The sequence below is a fragment of the Myotis daubentonii genome, chromosome 4 (assembly GCF_963259705.1).
Source record: "Myotis daubentonii chromosome 4, mMyoDau2.1, whole genome shotgun sequence".
Classification (NCBI taxonomy): Eukaryota; Metazoa; Chordata; class Mammalia; order Chiroptera; family Vespertilionidae; genus Myotis; species Myotis daubentonii.
In genome coordinates, this window is record NC_081843.1 from 101868915 (window position 1) to 101894783 (window position 25869).

Here is a 25869-nt window from a genome sequence, read left to right on the forward strand (position 1 = left end):
GTAGTTTTATTGCTAGCTTTATCCAGTGGCCAGATAAGTTTCTATTGAACAAGTACAAAAACCATTTTATATTAAGTGTTAAAGGCACGCTTTAAAATTAAATACCCATTGCATTTTGAAGTTATTTATTACATGTTCTTACAAGATAATATCTTTTTAAAGAATTCTCATGATTGACCACAAGCCTTAGAACAGAAAACACGAGAATTCTCGTGACCGTCTGCAATGTATTAACTCAAAAATGATATGGCTGCTCCATTTTGCTAGTAGTAAAACAATGTTCCCTTAAGTAGGGAAAATGTGAAGTTTCTAGGGAGAAGAGAGACTAGAGGGGAAGCATAGCATTCCCAAACTTGTGTTCATTTCCCCAGAAAGTGTCACAAGGAAGTAGGCTGCAAGGAAGTAGGCTGGCCTAAACATTTTTAAATTGTATGTATTTTACATATGGTTTAAATGTGACTTCTACCTCCAAAAGATCCACCTTTTTAAAGACCTTTAATCTGCTGGTCTATTATCATGGACATTTACTCATTAAAAAGAGTCATCGTATTTTGCCTTCACAATTAAAAGCTTAACTAATATTCCACATACATTGATTCTTCAAGGGTTTCTCCAAGTAAGCCAAGGGGTAACATAGGCAGGAAACATTCCCCTTCACTCTCCAGAGAGTGTTTAAACATGGAGTAACCATCTCCATGCCCACTAGATACTGTCCAATAATGAAACAACTAGATTTGATGATTTATTGAGAAAAGGAAAAGGGGTTTTGCAACTCAGGACACTGAGATCACCTTTCCTTCAGTTTTTCTTCTCAACTTCATTACTTTTATTCTGCCCAAATGAATTCTATAACAGTTGCCTTATTTAAGGGCAGTGTAGAAGGTTCAAGTAGTTCCTCTCTCTCTCTCTCTCTCTCTCTCTCTCTCTCTCTCTCTCCCCCTCTCCCTCCCTCCCTCCCTCCCTCCCTCCTTTCTTTTTATGATTATTATTTTAAATGGTCCAATGCTGAAATTTAAGCCTTCCATGCTCCTTTGTACCTTCATCCTGGCTTCTGACATCCATAGGCTGATGATAGCCATGACTTCCTAACTGGTCTCCTATAGTCACTCTTGTCTACTCTACTCCATCCTGTATATTCCAGAAGAAATGGAAATATGATTATGTTTTTCCTGTAATGGCTTCTCATGGCTCTTATGGTCTTTAGAAGTTCAAGAAGTCTCCTCTGGAAGAAGGCCTCTCCCTCAAAAATTCTTATTCTTGGATTAGACTCCTTTTGTAGTATTCAACCTTTTTTGGGAAGCATAATAGCAGGTCTACAATGTAGACATATTCAATTCCCATTCCCCATAAGCAGCATCAGGCTCACTCTCAGCATTTTCTCTGAGCATGATTGCTCACCTCAGGGAATATTCAATTGCCTGGTTGCAAAAATGATGCTCTGTCAGAGTTTCCACTTTCTCACATGTAAAATAGGGATAATAAAATCTATCCAGGATGATTGGAATAAATTTTAATCAAAATAGTGTATTTAATAGTAATAATGAATGTAATAATTATTGCGTATCAATATGAAAACACACAAAGAGGTTTTGGGGTTTTTTTTGGAGTTGGAAGGATGACAGCAGAGAAAAAAGATTACCAAATGAAAAAATAGAAAACATATCATTATAAACGTCTCTGCCCTCTAATGGTCAGGGTTACTGTAGACATCATTGAGATAATCTATACAAATGAATTTTGGAACCCACCCTGCATTGTACACGTAAAGGAGTTAGAACTAGTTTTGGTGACTGGTGTACTACTTTTGGCAGGCCCGCAAGTACATCATGGACTCCATGGGAGAAAAATATGCCGAAGGGGTCATCCTGGACTTGGAAAAGACGTGGGAGGAATCTGATCCACGGACACCACTCATCTGTCTCCTGTCTATGGGCTCAGATCCCACGGATTCCATCATCGCCCTGGGGAAGAGATTAAAAATAGAAACCCGTTATGTGTCCATGGGCCAAGGCCAGGAGGTCCATGCTCGCAAACTCTTGCAGCAGACCATGGCAAACGTGAGTCCAGTGTCTACATTTGTGTTCTGTTGTTGACATTCAGTGGTTCTCAACCTTCCTAATGTTGCGACTCTTTATTACAGTTCCTCATGTTGTGGTGACCCCCAACCATAAAATTATTTTTGTTGCTACTTCATAACTGTAATTTTACAACTGTTATGAATCATAATGTAAATATCTGATATGCTATATGTATTTTCCGATGGTTGCAACCCACAGGTTGAGAACCGCCATTTAACAATTACAGACAAGAACATATGACTTAAGAGTTTAAATTTACATACTGCATGATAAATTTTAAATTTTTTCTCCTGAGCCTTGACTTACGGAAAACTTACCCCACTGAACATCTTATTTCCTAACCAGCTTGCATAATGCTAACCCCTACTCCAGATCCCAAACCCTCAGTGGGGTCCACAGCTCTGCCCCGTCTGCTATACACTCTAGCCCCTCCAGCTCCACTCTCAGAATCTTCAGAACTCCAGAATCTACCTGTGCCTTTCTTGAGTTGCAGAATGCACAATGGAGTCCCCCAGGAATGGCCCAGATCCCCAAGAGGCCAGGAATCTGCCATCACCCTGCAGTGGTGCCAGAGGTTCTAGGGCTCCTAAAGCCCGTCATGGATTGTAAACTCTGTAGCATGAAGAGTAAAGTGCTTAGGAATGGCCTGGGAGCCACCAAACACTGGAAAGCCCTTGATGACCCTGCTCATGGGACAGTTAAGCCTAGAGTTGGGGCACTTTCAAGGACTTAAGTTAACAGGATGCTAAAGGTCCTCCATTTCCTTTCTATACCTGGGCTCCAGGACAAGGCACTCATGTGTTTACTGTGGTCCAGCCCCCTCTGGGGTGTCCAGCTCAGCCTGGAGGATCCTTCCATCCTTGTTCCCCTCTCCTCCACTTTGGCTAAGCATGGTGGGGGCGCAGAACCACTTGGCTTCTCATTCCTACTAGAGAACATGCAATCTGAGTTCAGATTCCTTTCTGGCTTTTTTTTGAACCTGACCTTAGTCCTCTTTCCTTGAGTCTGATTATCCCCCCTATCTCAGGACTCCTTCTGTGCACTTCAGGGTCTCCCCTGATGGGGCAGGACTGGCTTTCTTACCTTCCAACCCCAGACCTCTGGGCTTACCACTGGGCTCTAGGTCCTGGCTGCTGAATCTAGAACCTCACCACTGTGCTGCATCTAGTCCCTTTCCTCTGGTCTAGAACTAAGGCCACTGGGTTTTAGAACCTCCATATTTACCTCGAGGCTCTACCATCCCCAGGCTGTGCCCTTCCCCCAGTTTTGGTGAAAGGGGAGGGTCCCTTAGGTGGGTTGTGCTATGTCTAATGACCTTAGTTTGCAGTTGGGAGACTGAAGGGGTCTGATTGAAGTGTTTCTGGAGAAGAAAAAAATTCATCTGTATTTAAGAATCCTGTGTCTAGTCTGACATAAGGGCTTGGTAAGCCTTGATCCTGGCCTCTTTCTCCTCTTCCCTCCCTCCTCTCTACCTTTTTTATTTATCCTTGTATACACTCCTGTACTTAGAACAAAAACACTAACATTAACAGGGCACTTCTTGAATTAAACATTTAATTGTGTAACTAATAATAATATGGTTTCAGGCAACCAAATTAGAATTTAAATGGGATATTTTTAGCCTTTATTTTATCCATGTTTTGTTTAGCAGTTTAAAGTAAAATTTAAAAAGTCTTTAATTTTAGCATGCTTATAACTTGTCAGAGTCAATAGCTTTTTAAAAGTTTTGTAGGAAAGGTTTAAGACATTATGACAGAAGGAAACAACTACCCAATAGTAGCAAAATGAATGATCCGTAAGAAAAACTCAAAACATTTAATACAGAATGCAGCAATACAAAGCAACCTTGGCTATGGGATTCTGTAGGCAAATATTGAAACAGCAAAGTTCTCACTTAAGAAACTTTATATTTGATTTCTTTTTGTTTCGAATTGGTGGGCAGTGTCAATTAGTTTTTAAATGACAAAAATAGTTTATTCAGTACATGCTATTACTTCTGAAGAAAATATAAGGGAATATATCAGATTCCAAAAGGATCAATTTATATATAACTACTAAGATTTTAGATCTAGTGCTTGGTTTGCTCCTTGGAAAGAGAAATAGCTCAGCTGCACTACTCAAAACTAAATGACCCAACGCTACTGAGTCAAGAAAACAATTCAGGATTATGATTGGGATACTGTAGGTAATATTAGCAAAAACATTCTATGGATGAGATAGTGAGTCAATTATTATTGTACGGCTTAAATTTTGCCTGCACTGCTTTATACAAGGACTATTCTTACGCTTATAGAATAATTTGTGAAAAAGATATGGCTTATTTTCTCAGGCTCTTATTCTTAGAATGGTCAAATTCCCCGGAGAAAGTTCTTTCACTTCCTAGAGGGTATATGCCCAACTACCAGTACTCTGGGAGGTCAGCGGCAGACAGAAGGGGTAGGTCTCAAATCAATGGGTAAATTTTCTTTCACCTGTTTTCAGTGAGGTTCCTATGCCCTTAATGTGCTGATGTCCTCCAGTCAAATGCTGTCTGTTTTGCCTTTTAAAGAAAATGGGCTTTTCATCTTTCTTTAGGTGAGACAGAAACGTGTCCGAGGTCTGGACTTCCAATCTTGTGTTAGCCCAGTGGTTCTCAACCTGTGGGTCGTGACCCCTTTGGGGGTCGAACGACCCTTTCACAGGGGTCGCCTAAGACCATCGGAAAACACATATATAATTACATATTGTTTTTGTGATTAATCACTATGCTTTAATTGTGTCCAATTTATAACAATGAAAATACATCCTGCATATCAGATATTTACATTATGATTTATAACAGTAGCAAAATTACAGTTATGAAGTAGCAACGAAAATAATTTTATGGTTGGGGTCACCACAACATGAGGAACTGTATTAAAGGGTCACGGGATTAGGAGGGTTGAGAACCACTGTGTTAGCCCATCTTCTCCGACTTCCAGAGGGGCCTCTTGTCACCTGTTCTTGAGTGTCTTGGGAGTTATGCGGTAAAAATCAGGTTACACCTCAGCTTGCCCTGAATGTCCATTGAAGATTCAGCTTCCTTGAGCTCATTTTAAATGTTATCAATATTGTCTTCACCGTCACTGTTTTTGTCCTTAAGAGTTCATGCCTTTAAAAAAGTCACTTCATGGACTGTGGGGAAGGAGCTAAGCTAAACAGATATTTTCAATCAAGCATCTTTACTTACAAGTGCTGTTATCTCTTTTTATCTTCACTTTGGTTATTTTTATGCTTCTACTATATATTATTACAACTAGCCTGCTGAATGTGGGACCAGTACATGGAACAAGAAAATATATAACTATCTCAATGAAATATTATTGCATCCTTAGATTTGACCTTGATTAAAGTACTGTGTTTTTCTATTAAATTTTAATTACTTAATTTTTAAAGAATGCACTAATTTAGTCTCTGGGAAAAATACAAAATAGGTTGTTTCCATTCACTGTTGTTCACTCAGGGAGGATGGGCACTTCTGCAGAACTGCCACCTAGGACTCGATTTCATGGATGAGCTAATGGACATGGTTACAGAAACTGAGATGGTACACGGTGCTTTCCGCCTGTGGATGACCACTGAGGTTCATAAGCAGTTTCCCATCACACTCCTGCAAATGGCCATTAAATTTGCCAATGAGCCTCCACAGGGCCTCCGGGCAGGGCTGAAGAGAACGTATGGCGGTGAGTGGAGGAATCCTTCCAAGTTCACTGGAGTTCTTGTAGATTGTTTTGTTAAAGAAATTGTAAAAACAGAATCAGCTAGGATATAGTTAAGCAAATAGTACTGTTATTTATGTGATGAGTTACAGATGGCCCCTTGTGCTGGTCCTATGGAACACAACCTGGCAGTGGAAGGTGTCAGAGCTCAGAATTCCCACCTTATTTTTTCTTGTGTTCCCCATATTACTTTACTTTGGCCTGTACTGTTCTCTATTAGACAGCTGCCTTTTTTATGTTAATATTTAAATTTTATATCTTTGTCATTCATGGTCTTTGGGCCCCAACCCTGAAGTAGGACAGTAGCCTCTTCCAGGAGGAGAGGCTGAGTTAAAGTCATGGCCCACCGTCATGTCATGAAGCCACATGGCAGGATGTCAGAACCATAGCTAAGTTAGAAATCAAACAAAAGCAGCAGAACCCAACTAACATGCCCTCCACTCAAAACCGGAGCTGAGAGTATTCTCTCTGCCTTGGCTTCCGCTGTCCATGGCTTCCTGTCTGGACTCAGGGTCATGGAAAGATCCTGGCCCTCAGAGTCAGAAATCTGTTTCTGGTTCTCTCTGAACCAATTGCTTTGTTCTTTTGGGTGTTAGTCACTCAGATAACCAGTTTCCGTTTCCTCATATGTAAAACAGGGACAATAAAATCTACCTATGATGATTAGAATATAGTGCACTTAATAATAATGAATATAATAATAATTCTCTATCAATCTGGAAAAATCTACAGAGTCTTTTCTGGAATTGCTAACAAAACTCAAATTCCTGCCAATTTATAAGGTAATATGGGGATAACGTGGATTTGGTAGGGTAATGACAGTGAAAAAAGATTACCAAACAAGAAAACATGATTTTATATGTATAATATAGATACATACACAGTGATCATAATTATTATTTCAGTAATACATTCAGGTTGAAATGGGCTTCTATATATAGTACTAACAAATTAATGTTAATTAAAATAGTGTATGCACATGCTCCAAATAATAATAATGTAACAGTTATTATTATTACTTGGTAGTGGTGGTTGTAGTAATAGTAGCAGTATTTATTTTACTGCCATCATTCTCCCACCTCTGTTTTATCCCCACATTATCTTGTTAGATTGGCAGGAACTTGAATCACGTTAGTGAGCCCCTCCTCCCTTCAAATGTCTTTGCAGATTTTTCAGAGAGAAATGCCCTCTGGATATGCAAAAGTTAAATTATAGTTGCCATATGAATGTCATAAAAATAATTCAAGATAAGTGAAATTTAATATTAGGAATTTACAAAGAGAGTTAATAACTTAAGTAGACAATAGAGATGTTTGGGAGGTGATACAGATATTCACCCAGCTGACCACCACAGGTGTGAGCCAAGACCTGCTGGATGTGAGCACGGTGGCCCAGTGGAAGGCCATGCTGTACGCAGTGGCGTTCCTGCACTCCACGGTCCAGGAGAGGCGGAAGTTCGGGCCCCTCGGGTGGAACATCCCTTATGAATTTAATCAAGCGGACTTTAATGCCACCGTGCAGTTCATCCAAAACCACTTGGATGACATGGATATCAAAAAGGTACTGTGTGTGAGCTGCTTCGTGCTCACACATGTGATAAATAAATGTGATGAGCTTGTCATATATTACCACCTTTATACTTTCAGTAAAAAGTGACGGTGGGTCCCCAAGTTAACATGGCTCTCATCCCCCAGCTTTGGAGTGAATCTTATAAGAGTGATGATTTTCTGTGCTTGCAAAGTCATCTTTAATTCATAGCAACTCGGGTCACACTTGCCTCTTGTTTTCAGCTAAAAAATAAACAAATTCTTATTATCTTTTAATTTCTCAGACAAGTTGACATTACATATTAAACATCCTAACAGGGTGTTTTTTTTGTTTTGTTTTGTTTTCAGAGGGAGGGGGGGATAGGTGGAGGAACTTATTTAAAAAAAATAGTAAAAAATGAAAATGAATTCTAGATTCCTTTTGAAGTATGTGCTTTAAAAAGAACTGCCTCAATATTCTAAAAAAATTAACATTTTTCTATTGAAATTAAAATATGAAAATATGAATGCAGAGTCTATTTCAAGTCATGAAGATGAGTTGAATAATCACTATGTATGCCTAATTTTATTTCTGCACTTTTCACATTAGGAATGAACGAATGAGTGAATGCATGTATGCATGAATGAATGAGTGAGGAAAATGAGACAGTAGTCATTTCTACACAATTATTCTACAATTTTTCCCAGGGTGTCTCCTGGTCTACTGTCCGCTACATGATAGGTGAAATTCAATATGGAGGCAGAGTCACCGATGACTATGATAAGAGACTGTTGAATACATTTGCTAAGGTTTGGTTCAGTGAAAATATGTTTGCACCAGATTTCAGCTTTTACCAAGGATACAATATTCCAAAATGCAGCACAGTGGATAACTATCTTCACTATATCCAGGTTTGTCAATGTCAGAATTTTAAGCTTAGAGTAAATACCCCAGCATTTGGCCTTTTGGTTTTTTATTTATACTCTATATACTCCCTTTAGTGTAAATTTTAATGGTGATACATATTGAACCTTCCACCACAGATGCTTTCTTATTTTTGTTTTACCTAATGACTAAAATGTTTATATTTGTTTTGTGTGTGTTTTGTATGAATTCCCTTCCCCTATTCTCTTTAATGCTTCAGTGGAGAATATTCTTTGGGGAGGTGATAGATTGAGCAGATTAGAACTGGGGAACCCACACCAGTTCCTTGGAGCTCTCTTTCTGTGAGTTACCTGTCATGATAGGGCAGAGGCAGTCTCTAGACCAGTGATGGTGAACCTATGACACGCCTGTCAGAGGTGACACGCGAACTCATTTTTTTGGTTGAGTTTTCTTTGTTAAATGGCACTTAAATATATAAAATAAATATCAAAAATATAAGTCTTTGTTTTACTATGGTTGCAAATATCAAAAAATTTCTATATGTGACATGGCACCAGAGTTAAGTTAGGGTTTTTCAAAAAGCTGACACGCCAAGCTCAAAAGCTTCGCCATCACTGCTCTAGACACAGTCTGTTCTGTTTTTCAACCCACTTGCCTTATTTTGGGACATCTGCTCCTTAATCCTGGCCTAATGGACAGTGTATGAGCATGTGCAGGAGTCCACTGGTAGAAGAGCTTCCTCATTCAGGGCCAGGTACTTCTTTGTAGTGGGGGAAGTTTAGGGGGGCGTGGTGAACAGCAACCCTGGCCTCTCCCGACTAGATTTCAGTATCATCCCCACCCAGTTGTGACAACCAAAAATCTCTCCAGACATTGCCAAATATCCCCTGGGGGACTAAAATCACCTCTGATTGAGAAACACTGCTCTAAGAAAAAAGAAGATAGATTTTGATAGGAAATTTGGGGAAGAAATTGGATTTGTGTTTCAAGGTAACTACATTTTCTGTCTCTAAACCTTGAATTAATTAGATCATTATTTAGCAATCTCTTTTGCCTCTAAGATTTATCTCAGAGCGAACAAACTAAAGCACACAGCCCCAAAGGGCTAAATTTATGTTTATTTAGAGGTTCTGTGATAAATAAATGTGATGAGCTTATCATATATTACCACCTTTATACTTTCAGTAATTCAAATCAACAAATAGATGTGTCTTAATTATACTATATGTGTCCTTAAATCATTGGCACTGAATAGGAGAGTGCCAATGAAAGTATAAATTTAAATCTGCCTGTACATATATTTATTTATATACATCCCATTTCACAACTTGAGGTTGCTCATAGATGACATTATGTAAAAAAGAATAAAATAAGGGACTAGAAAGGAGGGGGATGTATGAATAAGACAACAGTAAAGTGTAGGATACAGTTCATACATAGGAATATATGTCAAATTGCAGGTAAAGTTTTTGCTTTTCAAATAACTGGGTGGGGGTGTGTGGAATTTTGCATGCTTGTTCTGCTTCTGTCACTTGCTCTCCATCTCTTGCTGTCTATTTTCCTCGCTGATTCTTGCTCTCTCAATATTTACCTCTTCTCCATGTCTCTTTCTCCCCAGGTGAATACAGTTCCCTTATTTGGGCCCGAACGGAGCTAAAACTGTCATTTTCTGGTATCTTAAAAACCTAGTAACCATTAGTTATCCAACCTTCTTGAAAACAACTGACTTGAATTAGATCGGACCTTCGGAAAACAAAACACCAATTCATAGCTCCCTTTCTGTATTACATCTTCTAAACATGACAGCATCTATTTGCTTAAAGTATCTAGAGATGCAGACATTAAAATGTCATGAGCTGATTATGTTTCTTAATTTTTTTCAAGGCAACGTTTGCTTTTTTTTTTCCTGGAGAAATGGTTGAGATGGTGGCAACCGAAACATCTCTTATAAAGGCTTATCCTAATGAAAACATGTTTCCTTCCTAAGACAGTACAGTTTTACTGGTACTTATGTCAGCAGTCTGTGCTTACCGGGGTGCTTGTCGTCCAGAGTTTGCCCACCTACGACAGCCCCGAGGTCTTCGGGCTGCACCCCAATGCCGACATCACCTACCAGAGCAAGCTGGCCAAGGACGTGCTGGACACCATCCTGGGCATCCAGCCCAAGGACAGCTCTGGTGGTGGGGATGAGACCCGGGAGGCTGTGGTGGCCCGGCTGGCCGACGACATGCTGGAGAAGCTCCCCCCTGACTATGGCCCATTTGAGGTGAGTTGAAATCCCGACAAAATGTCGTGTGTGGGTGGAGGTGGAAGAGAGCATAGAGGGGATAAATGATGATGGAAAAAATAAAATAAAAGAAAATAAAGAAAATAAATGAAAAGAAAAGTCAGCTGTGGATGTGTCCGGTTTGGGAAATGAGGAAGGAGGGCAAACATAATTTTTTTCTGAAATAAAAAAAAAAGTTATTTTAAACACTCACTTCCTGAAAAACCAGAAAAGAAGTTTTTGAATCTATAAATGTGGTTATTTCAAAATATAAATAATAAGGAAACCTGATGTAAATGTTAATATTCATAATTAAATTACAAGTGTATACGGATGGGTTAGGATTCCTTTTCTAGAACTTTCCTTCAAGGTACATCACATTGTTATTTGTTAGGAGGAAAGTGATATATTCTTAGAGTTTAGCACCTGATTATTTATAACACGTTGTGTAATTTAATGTATACCTTAACATTCAAGCATTGTCAGTTTCAGGGAGTCTGTATTTTTATCATTAACTCTTTGCACTGTCTTCATCTCATGGGTTTAAAAAATTGATATGTCTGTTTAATATACAACTAATTTCTAAGCAATTTTATGATTATTAAAGTTAATTTTTAGACATCTTAGCAAATTGTGAAAATATTTATCCTGATAACATTTTTAAACTTTTGATTAAAGCAAAAGTAACTGGGTTGCTTTCCATATTGTCTTAAGAGATACCTGAACTAAATGTGCAATACTTTCATCATGCGGCCACCATATTTCTTTACATATTGCTGCCTTCCCACCTGTTTTCAGAAGGAAACCTGCAGGATTTTGTTTCTTTAGCGTCCTATCGTTTTCCACGAGTGGGCCATTTAGCTGCTAGCACTACAGACCAAACTCAAGGACCTATCACCAGAGAATAATTTCCCCGAGAAGAAACTCTGACCCCTTGCTTGGAGGAAATCAATACTGCAATCAGCTTTCCTAAAGACCTTTCATTGTAGTATCACGGAACAGGTCACTCTTGTCTAGTGATTAATATTTCTGAAGCATTGACAATCTGTAAAAATAAATTAAATAAATAAGTATGGTAAGTAATGGGGTTTAGGAGTGTCGCCCTCCTTTTGCTGAATTTGTCAGTGCTACCCTAGGATAAAGCAACTTAGCCAAGCACAGTGACTGATTGATTATCAATAAATGCTTGTAAGATGGAAATGATTGGGTGGGAGGGTGGGTGGATGGATGCTTCGATGGAAAACAGAAAGCTTTTAAATGACACATATAGTTTTTTGAGGAAGCCAGCAGAGTGGTCATCTATGTGTACAAGTCCATTTTTGTGTACCCATATGTATATTTGAAAGTCTTAGATTGACAGCAAGTGAATATTTCCCAATAAGTATGGTTGTTCTATAGAAGGCTGTATGGTTGTGGTCATGTGCTTTACATTTTTCTGTGAATTAAAGGCTGCCTATTCTCTCCCACGTGGGATGAAAAATCAACTGGTCATCTAACATGTTTTCTTTCTTATTTCTTCTTTGTTTTCTGGCAGTGAAAAAAAAGTTTGCTGTTTATGAAATTATAAAATCTGGGGCCTTTTAAGAAGCCCCAGTTACTTAAACATTAATAGCTTTCTAATTTTTAACATGCACTGAATGTCTCCACGGCAGGTAAGAGAGAGGCTTCAAAAGATGGGTGCCTTCCAGCCGATGAACATTTTCCTGAGGCAGGAGATAGACAGGATGCAGAGAGTGCTCACGCTGGTCCGCAGCACGCTGACCGAGCTGAAGCTTGCCATCGATGGCACCATCATCATGAGTGAAAACCTTCGGGATGCACTGAATTGCATGTTTGATGCCAGAATTCCTGCTCAGTGGAAAAAAGTACGGAGAAGCTGCTCTGGTTCTGCCTAATCACCTTATCGTTGTGAATAGCTGTAATTGGCAAACGGAAAGCACCAAGGATAATTGGCTTACAAGAAAGCTTTTAAATGACACATACAGTTTTTTGAGGAAGCCAGCAGAATGGTCATTAGTTCTTTTGCGTAGGAACTAATCCCCTTAGAGTCCTATATTTTTAGATTGTAGGTAGGGAAGGAAATTATGTAGCATCTCCCACATATCATGTGCTCTACTGGGTGAATTACACGCATTATTTCATTTAAAGTCTTACATTTTATCGCCCTCAATTTACATAGGAGAAACTTGAGGTTGGGAGAGGTGAAATCTTTTCTCGAACCACACACCTAAGTACTCCAGGAATCAGAAATCAAACCCAAGCTTTTGCACTTCAACACCCACAAGACTAGTTTCCTTGAAGAGAATGCTCTGAGATGCACACACATATCCAAAGTCACACCAAAGAGAAGCATTTTCCTTCCTTTGTTTGTAGATATGTGAATCTCTCTCTCTCAAGATAACAAGCGTTCTTATTGATTACCTATTGGTAAACGTGCTCAATGACAGAGGTGGTTTTAAGAAATGATTTTCTATTTGGAAAAGTAAAATGAGGACCTGAATGTCTTTTTAAGCAATACATGCAATTAATTTGTTGGTGGCAAATGGGCCTGTGTTTCCATTTCTGCTCTTTTATCAAAGGAAATCAATATATATTTTAAGGGATGAAATCTCCAGAAGATAATTGTTGTGTGCCTCATTAAAAGTGATAAATGGATAAGGCTTCTGTGAGTTATTATCCACAGATACATTTTAAAGTGTTGATTAGACCATGAGCACATTTAAAAAATAGAGATCCTGTTTTTATAATGTATCTGTTGAAAATGTAACCTAAGGAAAGTAGATGGGACCTGTTAAATTTAATAGTTATTTTAGCACTTTATGGCAGAATTGGTGATGAATATGTGTGTAAGTGGGGGGTGAGTCTATTGACAGTAGACATTGTGGACAGCATCTGAGCTCTCAATCGATCTGGTATTCGTGTGATGATCAGCTGATTCTATCATAATATCTTAAGCGGGAAGAATCATTGGAGAACTTAAATTTAAGAACCTCAGGATAATTTACGTCTTAGGGACTTTTAAATTCTAAAGGTGAAATTGGTATTTCATCATTTTTTTCCAGTCAGGCAGCAAAATTAAACCTGCATTAATTATTTTAATGCATTCATTTCAGGCGTCGTGGGTTTCAAGTACGTTGGGTTTCTGGTTTACTGAACTTTTAGAAAGAAACTGCCAGTTTACCTCCTGGGTTTTCAATGGCCGACCTCACTGCTTCTGGATGACCGGCTTCTTTAACCCCCAAGGGTTTTTGACTGCAATGCGGCAGGTAATAAATAGCTCTGATGTGTACCTGTTGTGTTCTTATAATTTTCCTCTATAAAGCTCTCTTTTTTCATTATAGTTTTTAAGTAATATAACAAGACAGAGAATGACTCTCTTATGGGTGCTAACTTTTACACACACACACACACACACACACACACACACGTATGTAGAAGTGGTTAACTTGGGACATGGGATCAGAATCGATATTCTGAGAGAATCTTTTTAACTTTAAATACCATTCTACTTACTTTGAGTCAGGGTAATTGGGAGGCTACATTGTCAGTATGCTCTGTATACTAGTATAGAAACCTCTAATTGCTCATTGCATCCTTTGCTTTTGTTCTTGCCGGGGTAGGAGATAACTCGGGCCAACAAAGGCTGGGCTTTGGACAATATGGTGCTTTGCAATGAAGTCACCAAGTGGATGAAGGATGACATTGCTGCCCCTCCCACAGAGGGTGTGTACGTCTATGGCTTGTATCTTGAAGGCGCTGGCTGGGACAAGAGGAACATGAAGCTCATTGAGTCCAAACCGAAAGTGCTCTTTGAGTTGATGCCTGTCATAAGGATTTATGCAGAAAACAGCAGTGAGTTTTCTTGTGCATTTAGGGATGGGTGGTATCATTGAATGGAATGACATTATAAACACCGGATCTTGTTATTTTCGTTATCATATAATGATAATTTGACTCTTTTATCAGCTACTTTGCATTCACACCCATGTTTAATGAGTATTTATAGACCACTAGGTACTTTCATGAGTGCTATTGGAGAGGCAATAGTTCTAGATAATTCTTGCCTATCTAATAAAGCAGATGAAATATATGTGAATGCTCATAAAATGTTAGCTGATGAGATAAGAAACAAGTGTTTGGAATAGGTAATAAGTGATGGGAAAGGAGGGTGAGATAACAGGGGGGTGAAGCAGGGCAGTTGGGCCTGGCCTGGGCTTGGAAGGATGAAGGTGAGGAGATGGGGCAAGAGGTGGAAAGAAGGCTTTCTAGGCAGGACTGCTCAGGACTCCCTGGAGGTGGAGCCACCACCAGCTTGGAGATTTAAGCCAGGTTGTGAAATCCAGATTGAATTCAGGGACATATAGCTTAATCCAGTAGCCAATGGCAAATTGCTGGATTCATATTTCAGCCTATGAATGTAATACCATTTCTTTGAAGCACACATGTTATTCTACTTTGACAAAGTCATTGAAACTCTAATTGATAAACTGCTTCCATTATTGGCTTGATGTTTTCTGGAGGCTTTTGTTGTTGCATTTTACCCAGCTAACATCTCAGCAATAACTATCAGCACATGTCGGACTTTCCTGTTCATTTTATTTTATTAAAATTTATCTTATTTTTAAAGAAAAAGTGTGTTTAATGTATACAACACACACACACACACACACACACACACACACACACATACACACACGGTGAAATGATTGTTATCAGCCATAAACTCCAGAGGCAGCTATGATAGTGGATCCCAAGGAAATACTGATTGTATGACAGAAGTACAGATATTTTTCTTTAGACAAGGGATAAAATATAATATCTTTTAAAAAGACAGCTTGTAGTATCCATATCCATTAGATGAATGTCCCATTTGGAATCCTGGGTTAAGAAAAGAGAGTTTATAAACTAAGAGTATTTATTTTTTTAAGCAAACATCATTGGCTGCATGCCTAGTATATACTATCCTTGGCCTTAGGTGCAAGGGACACAAAGGTAACTATGAACCAGATTCTGCCCAAGGACTCATAGTTTAGCAGGGGAGACTGATGAGTAAATAAAATAGAATTTAATACATGTTATGACAGAGATGCACCCAGGAGGCTCAGGAAGCCCAGAAGGAGATGAAGACTGTGCCTGGGAGGTAGGTGCAGATTCTTCTGAGATGTTCTCTGGAGGACAAGGACGAGTGTGCTAGGGAGTTAGAGGGAGATTTTTCTTGGCAGAGAGAAAAAGCATGAGCTCACTCGGTCGTCCCATGAATATTTCTTTGGTATTAACCATCTGCCTCGCACTATTTTCATGCTGGAGATGCAACAGTGAAAACAAGACCAGGCAGACTCCCCATTGTCATGGAACTCAACAGGGAATGGTAGCTGAAAAAGAAGCAAATAGAGTTAATCCCTGTTACTCATGGATTCTGTACTAATGAATTCACCACCTGGCTAAATTTATTTGTAACCCAGAAATCAGTGCTTGTGGTGCTTTCATGGTAATTCCCAGACATGCACAAAACAATGAAACATTTGAGGCTCCCGGCATCCATGCTCCCAGCTGAGGTTGACTAAGGTGACAGTGTCTCAGTTGTAAATAAGTGTCCTTTTGTGGTCTCTTTAGTGCTACATCTTCACGTTTGTGTGCTTTCGCTATTTAAGATGCCCAGGAGTAGTCCTGAAGTGCCGTCTGGTGCCCTAGTGCAGAAAGACTGCCATGTGCTTTACGGAGAAAACACGTGTGCTAGATATGTTTCATGCAGGCATGAGTTATAATGCTGTTGGCCTGGAGGTCAATGTCAGTGAGTCAACAATGTATAATAGAGAGGTGTCTTTCAGTAGAAACACACATAAAACAAAATGACCTATTCGTGGGTTGATGAAAATGTGACCAGAGCCTCTCAGTGGCCTAACCCTGTATTTCCCCAGGACCACAGGTTCCACGGTCCCTGATTCAGTGTTCACAGAAACTTTATATTATTATTATTTTAAAATATGTTTTTATTGACTTAAGAGAGAGGGAGGGAGAGGGAGAGAGAAACATCGATTGACTGCCTCCTGCACACCCCCCACTGGGGATTGAACCTCAACTTCCTGGTTCACGTTCAACCACTGTGCAGCACTGGCCGGGCATTCACGGAGACTTTATACACACAGTCCCATGAATAGTGAGAATCAGTTGCAAGCGAACACACTGATGGCAGATAGTTCTTGTTCCTATAATTCCGGGGGCTGGGGAAGGCCTCGCTAAGGAGAGAACATTGCACTGGGATCCAAGTGGCAGAAAGTGCCTCTGCTGACATCCAGGGGAAAGGCGTGAGGTAGCAACAAGTAGGCTGTGTTGAGGAACAGAGAAAAGGTATGTGAAGGAAGAGGAGCTTATGGAGCAAGAGAAGAACTGAGGGTGCTCAGCACAGTTCTGGGCCCATGGTGTTGCTCAGAATATCTTGGCCGTGTCTGGGAGGACACAAGTGTCTGCCTGGCATTAGGGTAGCGTGTGACTTTGTGTTTACTGGTTCTCAGGGTGGTATTTGGTCCTGGGGCAGGGACTATTTTATAGGAATGATAATCAAATACAGTGGGGCCTTGACTTACGAGTGTCCCGACTAACGTGTTTTTTGAGATACCATCTGTCTCTCGGCGGATTTTTTGCATTGAGTTGATCGAGTAATTTGAGTTAACGAGCTCCTTAACGAGCTCGGTCTCGGAACAAATTAAACTCATAAGTCAAGGCCCCACTGTATTCTTGTAGCCAGAAATCATATTTTAGAAAATGTGCTCTATCCTATTATTGCAGCTAGTCAACATGTAAAAAATGTTTTCCTTATAAAATGAAAGAAAGATTCTTCTCACATGGAGCTAGGGGTTACTTTTTTTAAAATTTCTTGTGACTAACTGTAAAAAATCCATTGCAATAAAATGTTGAACATCTCAGCATGGTAGTAATAAAGTAATAATTTTATATACGAACAATTCTTTATTTAAGAACAGGTTTTTCTGGAACTCTGTTCCCCCCCGCTGGGCATAGTCAGCAGTGAGGCTCATTAGCAGCAGGTAAGGGAGGAAGTAAAATAAACAAAGGAAAAGGGACTAATGTCAAAGACTGGGGGAAAAAAGAGAAAGAAAAGAAGCACTTTAGTTCTCTATTCTTTTTTTTTATTTTTTTGGTTTCAATAGAAATTGGTGGAAACTTGTTTTGCCAGATAACTTTGTTGTCGGAGAGGTGTTTGTTTAGTGATAAAAAGCTAACCTTCTGTTGCTGTCAATCGAATTTTCATTCATTTTTGATAACTGGATAGGGTTCTAATTGAGATAAAGAGGTGTAGCATTGTTCATGGCCAAAGGGCACTCCAACAAAAGTGCAGAGTTTGGAAATTAAAATTCTTATAATGAATTGTTTTCATGTTAAGATGAAGAACAGTTTTCAGTGTAAATAATTCATCATTGAATTTTACATACCCGGCTGGTTTATTTGTTTTCAAAAAGATGCCTAGAGATTTATTCGAACTTTAAAAATTGAGTAAAATATCCCCAAATATTTATTTTATTCATGTTTCTTGTTGGAACATCATGGGAAAGTTGCCCAAATAATACTAAATTCACCAAGAGGGTAAAAATACACAACTCAGGTCCTCTGTTTTCAAAGGACATTGAAAAAAGGCAGATATAGGAGAGATCTGTCTCCTTTTATGTAGATCAAGCATGTCAAACTCAAAGGCTAACATGGGCCAAATAAGCGAGGCATGCGGTCTGAGGGCCACGAGTTTGACATGCTTGATGTAGCTAGTGATGCTTATACATGAACTGCAGTGCTGTAGCTTTGTGATGGGAAAACCATGATTAAAATATTTTGGGGGAACAAAGCAAGACTTATATGTACTTCTGGTCACGAAGTAGGCTGAGAAAGATCTCAGGTTCCATGCAGCTAATGAGGATATTTCCTGCTTGGGAAAACATTTTTGTAAGAATGCCCTGTAGACTCCGCCCCCTTCCAACACTGCAGATGTAGGGCTGGGCATGGGAATAGCCCCGTGGGTGACCAGGAGGTGGCGAGCTCCTGAATCCTGAGCCAGGAGCTCAATTCTTAAATCTGGAACTCTGTCAACGTCCTGGGAACATGAGTCTGGGAAATGTGTGTGTGTGTGGAGAGGGGGTGGGAGGATTAGAAATCTAACACACCTTGGGCATCTACTGCACTCCAGACATTATATGATGCCAGGTATTCACATATATTAACTTATTTAATCTTTATGACTCTATAAGATATATCATGCCCATTTTGCAAATGAGGAAATTAAGCTTTAGAGACATTATGTAATTTGCCTGTGATTCCCCCCTACCAGAACTAGTATGGGGACCCATCTGTCTCTTGTGGGATGAATGCAAACCTCTGGGAATTCCTGTGGTTAGTGTCCTGCTTGAGACTAAGCATCTTCTAGATAGTCTCTGCGGTGTCTGGGATGGCGCCTGAGAATCAAGGCTACATTGAAAATGAGGGCAACTCCCTTGCAATTTGAAGTCGTGAATTAATTTTTCTCAGGTGCATAGTGAGGCAGATACAGTAAAAACCTCTGCCCTATGCTAAAATGAGCTCTCATTCCCGATGGCCTCCCTCCCCTCTTGCTTCAGGCTCACCTCCCCTGCCTACTGGTGGGGCCACATATTTTCAGGTAGAAGACAGGGAGCCAGGCACCTGGACATTTGGGTTGCTCCCCTGGCTTTATCACCCAGGATTTGAAGTCAGGTATCTAGTTATCTTCGGTACATGTTCACATCTTCCTGCAAAGACACAGAGGCACATACGTACACATAGTAGGTCCCAGCTATTGACAAGATGAAGACCACAGGCTCTGGATCCATTCTGGTGGGGCTTGATTCTTACCATATCGCCTACAGCTTTGTAACCTTGGCAAGTAACTCACCTAAGTATGGTCCAGTTTTCTCATCTGTAAAATGGATTGGATAATCATACCCATGTTATAGGGTTGTTGAGAGCACAATACAGATGATGTCCAGCACATAGCATACAATAAATAATTTTATTACTGTTGTTATTATTGATATGTTCTCTCACATGCTTATTGAAAGATGAAAAGAAATATCATATGTAAGAACTCTCTATTTAGTATCTTAAATGTTATTAGCAAAACAGGGGTTAAATACCCTTTGTGACCGCATGGATGGATCTGGAGAACATTAGTGACATAAGCCAGTCAGAGAAAGACCAGTAGCATATGATTTCACTCACATGTGGAATTTAATGAACAAAGCAAACCACCAAGCAAAATAGAGACAGGCTCATGGCTAGAGATAGACAGACAACTTAGGCATGTGGGAGTGGGTTGTGGAGGGGATGGAGGGATTGAGCAAAAAAGAAAAAAAAAAGAGAGAATTCATGGACATGGACAACAGTAGGGTGGTGGCAGCAGTGGAGAGGGATTGGTGGAGGTGAAAGAGGGCATAGAGAGGATAAATGGTGATGGAAAAAAATAAAGTAAAATAAATTTAACAAATTAAAGGAATGATTTAATGGGGATCTCTATGGAACTCGGTTATTTTGGATATGGAAGGAGTATATGACATGATAACATTTGGATGAAAAATGTAGGCTAGGGAGGGAAATTATTACCTAGTTAGAAAATGACATTCCCTCAGGTGCTTTATTAAAGCCTTTAGGCCCCTAAAGCTGATGGCTCACCCATTTCAACAACCACTTCTCTCAGCTCTTCCTTCTGGAGCCCCAAGGCTTTAAACATACTTAGCTGATCTGTTCTACCTACACAGCATGTTTATTTTCCCCTTCAAAGTTATTTGTCTAACCGGGCGTAATGGTTTGGAATCGTCTGTTTCTGTGGTTGTTTAGCATCTGTCAGCACTTTCACTATGAAATCATATTTTCAGTGGCTTCTAATCCCGCTGCCGAAGTTTGCGGCACGCTGTGACTTGGCATGGCCACCTTTAGCTCTGCAGCGATTACAAATAAATAAAATTCCAGAGAATTTTTATCTGCTTATTGAAAAGGATACTATTTTTCCAGTTCTATTTTCTGGGGATTAAAATCTAAGTAGTCAAATTCTTGCCAAGGTATAATTATTATAATGATCATTTGGTTTAAATCTAAGACTCCAGTGGCTTACTTCAAGATTTATAAAATGATTGTTAGTCAGATTTTCATCCAGAAGAATGAGCAGTTATATTTTTGTTCTGTTTACAGATCCTAGGATTAAAGGGTTTAAATATATCAGTTAGTAGAATTAGTATTGATTGCACTTCATGAATTTACTGTCATTCACATATATTAATATATTTGCTTAATTATTATTACTAATGATATTCCCATGGTAATTAAAAAAAGTAATGCCTAGACTTAAATGTTAGATGTTACATTAATTTAGATTGTTTCTAATGATTAATTTCATGTGATTAAACAAACACATAGTTTTAAAGTACTATAAAATATCTGTTTAGAGCGGGGTTTATCAGCTGTGGTATTACTGACATTTTTGGTATAGATAACTCTTTGTTGTGAGGGCTTCCCTATGCATTATAGGATTTTAGCAGAATCCCTGACCTTTACCCACTTGATGGCTCGAGCACCTCCCCAGTTGGGATAACCGAAAATGTGTCCAGATATTGGCAAGTCACCCCCCTGGGAGTAAAATTACCCCTGGTTAAGAATTATTACTTTAGAATATTTATCTTGTATTGAAACATCTATAATACTATCATATTCAACTATTTAACTTCTTCCAATAACATTAATTAAGTGGAGGTATAAAAACACATGGCACAACAGGTTGAAGGTTTTCTTGGGTCAACAAATGAGATAATTTCTGATAGTGCTTTGTTTTTATAATATGTTAAGAAAAGCTAAATTATTGAGGAAGTTAGTTTGGCGACATAAATTCAGTCACTTTGTTATATTAACATTGCATTTAGAAAGTTACTGTCTTCATGTATCAGTACTCATGTTTGTAACACTAATTCACCAAAGCAAAGTTATCCTCTTAGTTAAATGTGCTTTCATCTCAGTAGTTATATGAGGGTCATTTATAATATTAGCCTTGCAGAGGAGTACAAGGATGGGTGCAGACACAACTTCTGTCCTGAAGAAATTTATAATCTGGAAGAGAAGGGGAAATAATACACTGCTTCCTGAGATGGATGTTATAAGATGTACAGATAAAGTATCCTGGGCAGAGTGGACTTAACAAGCAGCTGATGAAGCTTAAACTCCAAGGCTACTCAATGCAAGAGTCTCCTTCCAAAGCCTACATATGTACTTGTAAATTTGTACTCTTTTTCTTAAAGAGCCCTTTCCCCAATTGGTATGTTTATGGCCCCCCAAGACCTGAATCTGCCCCTGATTATGGGGTTTCCAAGGGTGGAGAGGAAGTGAGCCTTTGGTTAGGGATAAATGCATTAAAGAGGATCTTTGAAGGGTGGCCAACCACATGTCTTTCATGGCATGTGTGGCTTTGGATACTCTCTCCTCCACTTCAAAAGTGTAGATTGAATCGCAGGAAGCTGGACTCAGCCATGACTCTACTCCACAGCCCCTTTATTTCTCCACACACACGGAGCACTCACACCACCGGGCAGGAGTGGGAAGCACCCTCTGTCCTGTGATTTCCAATGTGTTTTGGACTGTGGCACAGAGGGTTGAAGACAGGATTTTGGAATAATAATAATAATAATAATAATAATGAAATAGTAGTGAGGATTGGTTCTGGCTGTCTGATTAAAAGGTGCCTCTTGCCAAACGCAAGCTCTGAGGAAACACTGGGGGCGGCGGGGTTGGGGGGTGTGAGAGCACAAAATGTGGTAGGGAAGTAAAGGAGAAAGGGTGAAGGGCAATGGAATTGTGTTCACGGCTCAAGCAGCCAATTAAAAAAAGACCTTTTACAAAATAGAAGGAAATAGAAGACTGGGATAAGAATGTGATTGGATGAATAGACAATTCATGTAATCCTAAATGGAATTGACAGAAAAGAGAGGGAGGAAGCAGTGGGAGGCTTATGGTCATGGTACATGGGCAGGAGTCACTGTCACAGACAGGGGACAAGAGGCCAGCAGGGAAAACCTGGGTATGCCTGGGCATCTTGTCATATCCCCTGGCCACCTACAGTTGCGTCTTCTTCCCATCTAGAGATTGACTGACTCCAGGGAGAATTTCCCTCATTTTACCAAACTCATCTCTTCTGGAACCACCTTCATAATGCACCCATTTGGCTCTGCACTGTTTGGGTTACTTAAATTAGAAATTCACCAGTTTTTTTTTCCTTTATGAATTTTTTTATAGCTCTAAGAGATCCTCGGTTTTACTCCTGTCCCATCTACAAGAAGCCAGTCCGAACGGACTTGAATTACATCGCTGCTGTGGACCTCAGGACGGCCCAGACTCCTGAACACTGGGTGCTCCGTGGGGTCGCCCTCCTCTGTGATGTCAAGTAACATGGGGCTTGTCCCCCACCCAGTACTTTGGAAAATGCAGCATACAGATGACCAGACCCTTTATCTTCTATGAGCAATGAACACTGTGTAAATCTGGTTGATCATGATTAATGAGCTGCATAGGGTTTCCTTCTCCTCAGTCGGATGCTTAATTACATTTAACCGGTTTCATCATTAATGACTGATCACTGTGTTTGCTGAAAAGTTGCTTGGAGATTTAAAAGTAAAATTTACAACTTCCTAATGAAGCGTGGCCCTCAAATCCACAGTAATATATTTTTTCCTCCTTGAAGTCTAAGGACTGAAGAGGTTGAGCAGATGGTATTTTCCTTGAAAGGATTATTCTTCTGTTAATGTGCTTCTGGTGACAGCCCCGTTCTCTAAGGTGACACGGCAAGTTTGTGCTGATTTTGCTTTATTTGCCTTTTGCATTTAGGTCAGGTTGAGAGATTTATGTTCATGGCTCAAGCACCCAATTAAAAAAAGACCTCTTAAAAAATAGAAGGAAATAGAAGACTGGGATAAGAATGTGATTGGGTGAATACACAATTCATGTAATCCTGAAGAATTAACATATAGAATCATGTTCAACTCCACTGATAATTAATAATGAGATACTAATTGATATCTATTATAAGAAAAAAAAATGAAAGCTAGAAGTAAATTGTGGTGAAGTCTTTGTCAAATGATTCAATCAAGACTCCTAGAGCAATGTAAATTGACCCATCCTTTTTGTAAAATAATTAGCTAAGCTCAGAAAGAGCCATAAAAAGGTTCATAGGCTTTCATTTTTATTTTCTCTCCTGGAAATCTATACTGAGGAAACCATTTAAAAGACCTAACAAATTCATGTGCAAAAATGTATTCAATAACAGAAACAAATGAAAAATACCCTAAATGTTCAATACTAAGGCTATGTTTAAGAAAATTAGGAGATATTAGGCAGCCATAAACAGCAATATTAAACATTTAATAATATAGAAATGGTAAGCACATATTAACTTAAAGATAGTTAACAAAATATTGAGTACTGTGATTATAACTGTAAAATGTATTTAGACAATAACATGGAAAAAAACCAGATGTGATAGCACGGTAAAGGTTTCTGTTGACTTAAAAAATATAATGATTGGAAGAAAAAAATAGGGAAAGAATAAAAGTCTTAGATGGTGTATGGGGACTTCACATGGGCTTTCATTATTTAAGGAAGTTTTCATATATTTTTTATTTTAAATTCAGTTCTAGGCATAAATTATAAACCACTTCATTTATAACCTATTGACTAGAAAACTTGGTCAGTATCAAATTAGAATTGTGTTTTACAAATGTTACCTTTAGTTCTGCATTACTTGTTTCTACATAAAAGGTTTCGTAGGGATGGAGGGTTATAGGGAGACAGGTGTAATCCCTCTCACTAGGCTTCACTCTGTGATAAGTATGAATTTATGCTAATTATGATGAGTTAGACCTGAGTGGTTCATGTGGCTCCTACACATCTTCTACCTTGACACCCAAATCGCTGATTTGATCCTCTGTGTCACCCAACCTACTGTTTATTCCTTCCAGTGTATGCTTTATTTCAACTATTGTATTCTCCATTTCAGATTAATCCTTTTTTTATGGACTCCTACCCTTCTTGGATGATGCTGTTTTTATTTGAGCAGTTTCTTTTTGTCTGAGTTAATATATCAGTTGATTTTTGTAGATTGTAGTCAAGCCATCATTTTATTTTGAAGAACATATAATGAAAATGTGAAAATAATGAGAATTAATAAATTTCTAAATGAATGTCTGAATTGAGATTGGTACTTATTAGAAAGGGGTAAGTGCCATTGAATATCCAGAATTAAGCTTTCAAAACTTGATTTTATGTTAAATAACTTGAACATGCATAATTCATATAATTTTATGATACACCCCTGTATATATGTAGAAAAGGACATCATAAAAATAACTAAAAATTTTTGGAACTTTTCAACAAGGAATGCCTCTGAAGCAGTGAAGAACCAATGAAGCCCCTTTCTGCCTCACCTTCACTTTCATCCCCCACTTCCCACCCACTGAACGGCATTCTGCATGTTACTGAGTCAGGGGCAATGGAGGACCCATTGACTGAATCTGCCAGGTGATGGGGAGTCACTGACTGCCTTGGATATGGAGAAAACAACATCAAGGGACTCGGCACCATTGTAGAGTGGTGGCCCAGTCTTTTTCATCTGTCTCAATATTGATTTATCACATTATTTATTTTGCACCTCCTGTGTGTTGGGTACTCAAGTGTACTGGTGGAATGATGGTGGAAAAAAATTATCCCAGTCCCTGATTTCTTGGAATGCAAATCAGAAGAACAGACACAGAAAATAAGCAACTATTCAGGTGTGTAATTTTTTATAATCTCAGATTATGATTGCATAACCTCACACATGTGTGAGATACTTAGAAAACGATAAAAAGATTGTGGGTTAAGTGCTACAAAGGAAAATACTGAATGCCATGAGTAAGAACAGGGGAGACTGCAGTACTTTCAGTGTGTCACAGATTAGCAGGCAGAAGCCACACTATACTGGCATCTATCTATCTATCTATCTATCTATCTATCTATCTATCTATCTATCATCTATCTATCTTCTATCTAGCTGTCATCTATCTATCATCTATCATCTATCTATATATCCTCTCTCTCTCTCTCTCTCTCTCCCTATCTATCATCTGTCTATCTATTATGTATCTATTTTATGTTCCAAAGACAGGAGTGTAAAGTTTTATTGAAGACAAGGTTATATACAAACCAATGTTCCCTCGAAATGATGTTTTGAGTAAAAAAGGCTAAGGGACCCTTGGGTTTTTAGAGGTCATTGGAGAACCAAAGAAGCATATTACATTGGAGGGATTAGACTTAGAAATCCAATCACCATAGACTGCATACATTTGGT

At 39.0% G+C, this 25869-nt stretch overlaps 1 protein-coding gene across 2 annotated transcripts in view; it reads left to right on the forward strand.

The window, feature by feature from the left end:
- DNAH5 (dynein axonemal heavy chain 5) overlaps nucleotides 1-24724 on the forward strand; it is a 232376-nt gene extending 207652 nt beyond the window's left edge. For both annotated transcript variants that reach the window (XM_059694776.1, XM_059694777.1), the window contains 9 exons: nucleotides 1812-2057; nucleotides 5560-5779; nucleotides 7170-7375; nucleotides 8050-8253; nucleotides 10278-10493; nucleotides 12146-12358; nucleotides 13607-13759; nucleotides 14114-14345; nucleotides 22785-24724. In XM_059694776.1, the coding sequence (XP_059550759.1) occupies nucleotides 1812-2057; nucleotides 5560-5779; nucleotides 7170-7375; nucleotides 8050-8253; nucleotides 10278-10493; nucleotides 12146-12358; nucleotides 13607-13759; nucleotides 14114-14345; nucleotides 22785-22936 (1842 nt within the window). In that variant the 3' untranslated portion in view covers nucleotides 22937-24724. The remainder of the gene's footprint in view (nucleotides 1-1811; nucleotides 2058-5559; nucleotides 5780-7169; nucleotides 7376-8049; nucleotides 8254-10277; nucleotides 10494-12145; nucleotides 12359-13606; nucleotides 13760-14113; nucleotides 14346-22784) is intronic.
- The last annotated feature ends 1145 nt before the right edge of the window (nucleotides 24725-25869 follow it).